Genomic DNA, 8,880 nt, shown 5'->3' on the forward strand with positions numbered 1-8,880 from the left:
AAGTACTTGTCAGGTGTACTGTGAAATGAAAAACAAGCCAAAATCTCCTCTTGCTTGGAGCCAGTAGTTATTTTTAAGCACATTTCTTTTTTAATAGGGATTATGACCTCAGAGGAAGCACCAAGGTAGACCTTCTCCTCTACTATAATTACTTCCACTTACTCTACTGAAAGGTTCCACTTTGAGATGTAGGCACCAATTCTAGATGACAGTGTTCTGCAAAGTGACAGTCTGGGGAATGAGTTTTTTCCTTGTGAATGACAGAAAACAAGAAAGATAGGATGTGGCCCCTTAGCCCCGGTCCCACCGGCATGTGGGCCTTCTGTCTCACGTGGGCTCATCCCTGTGTGCTGGCCACAGAGCCTGTTCTGGAGCTCTCTGTGCAGCCTCTTCACTGTCTCTGCAGTCTCCGAGGGCAGCGTGAGGCTGCGACCTCTCAGATGTCCCTTTCCTACAGTATTTTTACAGCACAGTGTACTTAATTGACAGCAATGAAGTGGCCTATAAAAAACAGAGCAGTTCTTATAAGCTATGTTCAGCCTATCTTTTCCAATTTAAGACACTGCATGAAGTGCTGCTGGGTATCAGATGAGATGGGGTTAGGGTGGGACTCCACAAACCACAATGGCAGAGGGCAGCCCAAAGCCAGCCAGCAGTGGATAGAGACTGGATCTCCAGTATCTCTGGTATTTCGTTTGGTCTCCAAGGATTGCATGGACAAAAAGAATCTCATGTGAAAGCTATGCTATGAAAGTTTCTTTCATACTATTACTATAAAGTGCATCATAATTCATACTATTACTATAAAGTGTATCATAATTCATGTATATAAAGTGTCTACTTCTTGGGGAAGCCACATATTATAGGATAATTTTTCCAAAATACTCTGGAAATCTTGAGAGATAATAATGCGTGTGTCTGCATATGTGTATGTACATGTGTCTACCTGACATTCATGACACATATAACTGATGGTAGTGTGTGTTACAGCAAAAAGCATAAAGAGCCTCAGGTCAACTTACATTTCAGGAAATTCCAATCGCTAAGCCAAACATTTTGGCTTTGTTTTCAAACTGAATTCATCTCGGGCTGCTGTGTAGAACTTGGAAATAACGCTTACTGCCTTGTAACACTGCATTTTGTAGTGGAAACTCACTCATATTCCAGACCTTGAATTCTGCTCCTAAATTTATTAAAAATGATTATGTTGCTTATTTTTCCTTCCTAAGCCTCAAATAGTCTTCTTCCTTGTGTTTCATATTCCTTGCACTGTCTTTTTAGCAGAACTAAGGCTCTTCAAAGCATGGGAGAGATAGTAATTGGAGAACATTAGTGGGAACAAAGAGAAGAGAAAGTCAAATAATAATTTTTTTTTCTACTTGGGATCGAACTCAGGACCTTGTACTTGCCAGGAAGGTGCTTAAGCCCCTGAGCTATTTTCCCAGCTCCAAATAATAAAAGTGACATGGAACAAATTTATCTTACCACATGTGATTTATTTTGTTTGAAATTATATACTCTGCAGGAAAGTACTTTGGGGTATATTTCAACTTTTTAATGGTTCTGCTCTCAGATTTTAATTGGGAGTTAATGGACCTTCTAATTCCTATTAAAAATGAATTTAAATCTCATGTGTTAGCACAACAGTGGCTCCTACCTAGGACAACCATGTAGGACTGGAAGTCAAGTGACAAATTAATGTTCTTTCCTCTCTCTGCCTTAAGGAGTTGTAAAGTGGTGGTTCGTAAGGGGCACGGCCTCCCACTAGCTCAGACCATGTAACTAGATGTTGGAATAATAATGTATATAATACTCTCACATTCTTACTCTTGCTTTCTCTCTGTCTCCAGCTCTCTCTCTGTCTCTGTTTTACACACACATGCACACAAACACATTCACACATACACACACGTGCACGCACGCGCGCACACAGACAGACAGACAGACACAGTTGTCCCTCAATATCTGCAATGAATTACTTCCAGGATTCCCAAATGTATCAAAATCTGAAGGGTCTCAAATTCCTTATATACAAAGGCAAGAATTTGGACACATCCTCCTGCATGTTTTGAATCATCTCAAGATTACTTACAATGCCTAATGCATTGTATATACTGTCTATTTAAATAGATATTATATTGTTTAGGGAATAACCAACAAAGCAAAAGTCCATACGTGTTCATTGCAAAATACTTCTTTTCCTTCGGTATTTTCGACCTTTTGCTGAATCCAAGAATGCAGAGCCCAGTGTACTGAGGGCTGAGAGTGTGTAATGTGTGTGCGTGTACATGTAGTTGACTGCCCTGCACACTGTCTTACACATCACAGAAATCAGGGCGTGTCGAGGATGGCATCTGGCTCTGCCCATGAGGACATCATCCAGTGGTTCAAAGAGGAGCAGCTTCCCTTTCGGGCTGGCTACGAGAAGACCTCAGATACCATCGCTCCCTGGTTCCACGGTGAGTGCAGAGATCTCATCAGGGGTGGCCAACACCGTGTGACTCCAACAGGAAGCCAGGGAGAAAAAAGCTTCCTTTTATCTGTGCTGCCCCCAGAGTCTTTCAAATTATGTTCACCAAGCGGTTTTTCAGAGGTTTTCAGGAGGCTGACTTCGCTTGACTGTTTAGAAAGCAGTCAGCATTCGTGGTTGCTGTGTGTGCTGCGGGCTAATTCATCACCCCAAGTGCAACCTCGGGGTGGGTAGGAGACATGGGGCTTCCTGCTGACTCACGAGCAGCACTTGGTGATTCCAGCATGCAGCAACCTTCCTTCTGCCCAGGTGCCAGCTGTGGCTGTTGGGTACTGTGGGACAGTAGGACAGGGACCAGCGGGCAAGGAATCAGGCTTCCACCCAGGTTTCCCACTCAGCAGTGGCATGCAACTGTGTGCAAACTATTTTCTTTCTCTGTCACAGATCAACTTATTTGAGCCTCATTTTTCTCGTCTCTCAGTTGAAGGCGTTGAACTTTGTGATCTTTAATTTAAAAGCCCCCTTGGCTTTGATCCCTTGTTCCTGGTATGTAGCTAAGACAGATAACAGCTAATAAATCATTTCTGTATTTTATTGGGATAAGATAGAGTTAATACAGAGGCATGTTAAATACATGCAGGGCATGTGGGACAAGGAAAAAGAAAACAGGACAGCAACAACTGCGGGAGTAACCAAGAACACTTGGAACTCAAGGACACCCTGTTTTTGTGTCCTTGCTCCCAGATGCCTAGCAGGTTCTCACATATAGCCTAAACATTAATCCTGGACACATGCAATGGGATCTTGTTATGTTCACCTAAAGTAACCCAAAGGCTGAGACTCAAGATGTATAAAAATAAAGACTGAAGATGGGGCGGCAGCCTTTCCCTCTAGCCCTCACTTTGCTTGCATTGAGTGTCCGTGTGTCTTCGTTTGCAGCCTGCACCCGTGAGTCTTTCCCAACAGTATTTGACCCAAGAAAGTTGATTCAATGAAGCCCCTCTGTCTACCCAGCTCATAGACCCTCTCAGTTTCTTAGATTTCAAGAAAAGTTGGTGCCTTCACAGAGCTCTGTTGGCTTCTATAAGGTCTGTGGCTCGGGATGAGGTATATCTTAGTTCTGGAACACTTACCTCGCATGCACAAGGCCCTTGAATTCACTACCTAATGTCACACACACACACACACACACACACGCATGCACACAAAGTCTATATATGGTTCAGTTGGACCAGCTGTCTAAATAGCCGTCAAAAGGTGATCTAATTTTTTTTTTAGCACACTTCTCTTGGGGTACCTTCTCTTGGGGTACTTGGTCTGAATTATTTTTAAGGCATTGCTCATGTAAGTAGTATTATTGCTCCTATAGACTATAAGAAATAAGCTTCCAAATATACAACATGGCAAACTCGTTTGAAAAGAACAAAATTATTCATGATAGCATGTCTTGTAAAGTGTCATGTCATAGCCAGCCTTCCATGTGTTCTTCTTTGAAGAAATTGATGTCAAAGATAGGCAGAAAGACCCATGGCCAATGACATGGGCTTTTCCCCTGACTATTGCTGCTGTCTGACAGTGACCTTTTCAAGAATATATATATATTTTTGTACTGAGAATCAAACTCAGGACCTTGTGCTTTCCAGGCAAGTTGCTGTGCTGCTGAGCTGTGTATCCAGCACCTCTCCCTTTCCCTTTTAGAATTAACACTGAGGTAATTGACCCCTTTGTAGTTTCTGAGTCACTGGGCAGAGGATGCAGTCATTGCTGATTACAACAGTGGAAAGTTTTGTTTTGACATTAGAGAATAAAAAATGGAAAATGTTTGTTGATATTATTCAATGCCTGGTACTTGAACTAGTCATTCTATTAGAAACAGTTGCTGAAAAAGACCAAGTGACATGCCAGCTTCATTTATTTCACTTATGAGATGATTCAAGTTGTACAATAGGTATTATGAAATGGGAAGAAACTGTGGAATAGGAAAGAGAAACTGGGATGAGAGAAAGGAGAAAAAAAAAGAAGGGAAAAAAAAGAAGGGAAAAGGGAAAAAGGTATATATATATACAAGATAGTTAAGATACTTGTACTACTAATTTCTCTTCATTCAAAAGAAGGATTTGTGCTTATACTGTGTGGACAATATTTCATACCTGTATCTTGTACTCTGAGTAACTATTTTGAAGTTACAATCTGCATATATTAATCACCGTTACTTATCTTGTTTTGAAATTTCATTTTGTTCCTCCTTAAAAACAAGAGACAAAATCATAGTTAAGATAGTTTTACTACTAATTGCTATTAGTTCATTAAAGATATTTATGCCTGGGGCCGGGGAGATGGCTCAGTGGAATAAGTGCTTCCCTGGCAAGCACAAGGGCCTGAATTCAATCCCTGTTCCCCCCCCAAAAAAGATTTATGCCTATATTATTTGATCAATTTTTCATGCTTATATTTTGTAATATGAGCAGGTACTTTGAAGATAACAGAATACAGTGTATTAGCCAACAAGAAAGGTCACAGTTGGTCTAAAAATCCAGTTGAAACTTTGGTTCAAAAATACTGAATTGTACATGCAATAGCCTATATGATGTGCCTTTTTACTTATACTTGTACAATGTGCCATTGTTATTTATTCTCTTATAAATCATATTTATGAGCAAAATAAATGTTATAAGTAAATACAGCAGTCAGTATACATCCTTATCTTCAGTTTTTAGAAAAAAATTTTATGTTTCCACAACAAAGAGATCATGCTCACGCTTCATCTACTTGAAAGACAGTGTATGTTCATCAGGAAATCTGTCTTGCAGGGTTGCAGGGCGCCTCATTGCTGGCTTACTGTCTCTTTTTTCTTGTCATTTACTTTGTGAAATAAATGTCTGAAGATGTGATTTTGCTCATCTTAATTTCCACATCTCAAAAATTTGTACTTCCATCCCCTGTTCTTCCTTAAACTATAGCCAAGGATGAGCATAGGTAAGAGAGGGCAAAGGAAGTGGAGACTGCTGCATCTCTGGCTTTTACGGCTGGGTGGAAGGCAGCTGTGCTATCTGCCAAGGGATGGGGAAAGGAGAGTGAGGGAAGGGGAGAAGAGAAGAGAGGAGGGGCACTCATTCATTCATGGTACGATGGTGCATAATGTGTTTGGGGCACTCGTATGGAAATATCATTTGGTCATCGGATGAACGGATCAGTGCTAGAGATAATAGGTCGGAGCCACCAGTGTGGAATTAAAAGCATGGGAGAAAATGAGATGTCTCACAAGGAGGTTAGGAAGAGTGAAAGGAGAAGAAGGCCAAGGACAAACCCCGGGAGCACAGACAAAGTGGCCTGCATGGGGGCTGTGAGGGCCAACAGCAGACACTCCCAAGCTTAGGCCTCCTTTCTTACTTCATCAGAGTTCTGATGAAGAAAATGGTGCACAGCTTCTAGGTATCTCATGAGGGTGTGCACTCTGCGACTAATGAAACATGGTGAAATAGAGAATTTTGAGGTAAACTCCAAGGCCAAGAGATCCTGAAGTGAAGACTCTGGCCTTTGCTTCCTGAGCACATAGTTGTAAAAAGTCTTCCCACATCTCCTCTGTCAGCAAGAATACAAGCCTTGTCAATGTGCATTCAGAGAACTGTTGAGTCTCAGAGTCCCCAGGACTTTTGGTGCCATGGGGGACTTGTACAAGAACAGTGTATTAGTCCATTTACTGTTTCCATAACAAAATATCTGAGATTGAGTAACTGACAATGAGAAAAGGTTTGTTTTGCACCTGGTTCTGCAGGTCTAAGAGCATGGCCCCTGCATCTGCTCTGCCTCTGGTGAGGGCCGAGCGCTGCTCAGGTCATGGCAGAGAAGAGGAAGGGAAATGGCTGTGTGCAGAAGCATCTGGGGTGGCCTTCCCTTATGACCCACTCTTGCAAGACCTAATGCATTCTTGTGAGTGCCAGAACTCTCTCTGCCCAGTCTCATGGGGGAGGCATGGAGCCTTCTTTTTATCCTTGAAATCCTGGGGATTGAGCCCAGGACTTTTGTAGTGAGCTACTTCCATCCCCAGCCCTTTCTTGTTTTTTGAAACAGGATCTTGTCAAGTTGTTCAACTGCTAAACCTGAACTCAAACCTGCCATCCCCCTGCCGCAGTCTCCCAGAACGCTGGGATGACAGGCCTGTGCCACCACACCTGGGTACTGCTCCCTCTTCATGAGGGAGCATCTCTGGAAGGCCCCACCTCCCCACATCATGGCACTGAGGACTGAAGCATCAGTATGAGTTTTGCTGGAGACAAGCTGCATTTGGAGCATTGCAAATCCATAGATGAGCATCTCAAGTTCTTTCACACTTCTATTAATTTTCTGCAGTAATACAGCACGTTGCTGGCTCCTGCCTGGGCTGATTGGGTGTTAGGAAAGAGAAAATGAGGCTGGCCAGCCAGCAAGCTCTGGCTGTTGCCACATTCCTCAGGGTGGGCCCTGAGCCAGGTTGTAGGTGCTGGCTCCTTCCCTGGAGTTGTGCTGTCTATCCTATGCGAAGGGCCCACTGCAGATTGGCAGCCTTGCTCCAACACTGTGCGACCCAGAACCTCAAATATACAGATGCATCCACAGGGGTGATGGAGCGCCTAATGAGGACATTGTATAGTTGGTATTTTCCTGATTTCTTGATATTTTTATTTGTTTATTTTTTTTGGTACCGGGGACCAAACTCAAGGCCTTGCTCTTGCCAGATGGGTGCTTATGCTGCTGAGCTAACTCCTCGGCCCCTTGATATTTTTAAAGAGGGCTAATTTAACTGATCTGGACATGCCACACCCCCAGGCATTTACAAGGACTCTGAAGCCCTGCAGAAGTGTCTAGAGCACCTTGCCCGGCTGAGGCCCTTCCGCGGTACAAGCTCTGGGCATCACCATGTTATGAGTAACAGGGTGATGGGGGTTGGACTCTCCACCAACCGCCTTGCTCAGCCCGGACTCATCCCCATATTCCACTCCTGTGCTCCACACCATCAAACTGCGAAGACTGAACCCAAACTGCTCCCCAGGGCCCACAGATGCCTCCTTGGTCTGCCTCTGTGCCTTGCTTCAGAGCCAACAAACCATTTTCCTCACCCCCTTCAGGGTTCCCGCTGCTACCTGCCTCCTATCTGTCCCCTCCAACACTGCTCTTGTCCCCATTTTAGGGCTTTGGACATTGTTCTTCCTCCAGATGCTTCTGTAGCCAACTTCTTCAGGAACTGCTCACATGACTTTGGCAAACCTGAAGCTAACGAGCTAGGAGGGCAGGCTAGAGAGGCAGGAAACAGTGGTTTGACCCAAGTATCATCGGCGGCAAATTCCTTCTTACACAGAGGTCAGCTTTTATTTTGTTAAGGCCTTCAGCTGATTAGATGAGGCCTACCCACATGACCTTTTCTCAGTGTTTACACTGAGAAAATATTAATATTAATATTTTAATATGAATGCTAAATTTTAATCTCATTTAAAACAAACAAACATCTTCACAGAAATATCTAGAATAAGTTTTGAGCAAATATCTGGATGTTATGGTCCAACCAGGTTGACATATAAAATTAACCACTAGAAATTGTCTTGGTAAGATTTTGTTGGCCTGCCTGCAAAACAACATTCATCTTAGGAACCAACTCTTTAATGGCTAGATTTAAATTTTCAGAGACGATTGGGTAAAAGCAGCTAAAACAAGTCCCTCAAAACCACAGTAATGGAAAGGTTTGTATGAATTTAGTTTTCTTTGCCAATTCCTCATTTGAAGAGTAATATTTCTTATAAAATATTATAAACAAAATTTTTTGAGAAAAATGTAACTAACACTATGATACAAGAAATGTTAGATCTATTCTGCAGATGTGGTGGATGTCCACAGCCATATTTACTTCATCTCTGTTTTTTAAAATGGAACATGACATACAGCATTGAGGCCCCTGTGCTACTCTTTTCTGTATTCCATTTCCTTCTGCAATTGCAAACCACTCTCCTGAAGCTGCTTTGCATCCATATTTTATACTATTAATAAGTATGTAGAGTCCACCAAAAGTGTGTACACACTTCAGGAAAAAAGCATATAAATATCTCAAAACTAAGTTTATTGACACATCAGGAGATGAATACAAGTTACCTTTGGCCCTGGCAACTCCAAGTGGTGCTTAAAGTGGTGGCCCTGAGCTGCCAGACATTCATTAGTGCACCACATTGTTGCTCAGGTAACCTTGGTCATTGTGATTGCTGCAAATGCATTTTAAATGTCTGCTAAGGGCCAGCAGTGTGGCGGGTTTTCAACACACAGTATCCCTTAGGGTCCCCTTATTTAAGGGAAATACTCTCTGTTGAAAAAGTTCATACTATTCTTCTTTTCCTGAAATGTGTGTTCATTGCAGGAAGACTCTGTGTGTGTGTGTGTGTGTGTGT

General features: G+C 42.6%; 1 protein-coding gene across 1 annotated transcript in view; it reads left to right on the forward strand.

The window, feature by feature from the left end:
• The window catches only part of Sh2d4a (SH2 domain containing 4A), a 62,796-nt gene that overhangs the window by 43,697 nt on the left and 10,219 nt on the right, over nucleotides 1–8,880 (forward strand). Inside the window, exon 6 of the mRNA XM_023714700.1 lies at nucleotides 2,329–2,459. Coding sequence (XP_023570468.1) covers nucleotides 2,329–2,459 — 131 coding nt within the window. The remainder of the gene's footprint in view (nucleotides 1–2,328; nucleotides 2,460–8,880) is intronic.

This window comes from Octodon degus, unplaced genomic scaffold (genome assembly GCF_000260255.1).
Source record: "Octodon degus isolate 3935 unplaced genomic scaffold, OctDeg1.0 scaffold00036, whole genome shotgun sequence".
NCBI classification, from domain to species: domain Eukaryota; kingdom Metazoa; phylum Chordata; class Mammalia; order Rodentia; family Octodontidae; genus Octodon; species Octodon degus.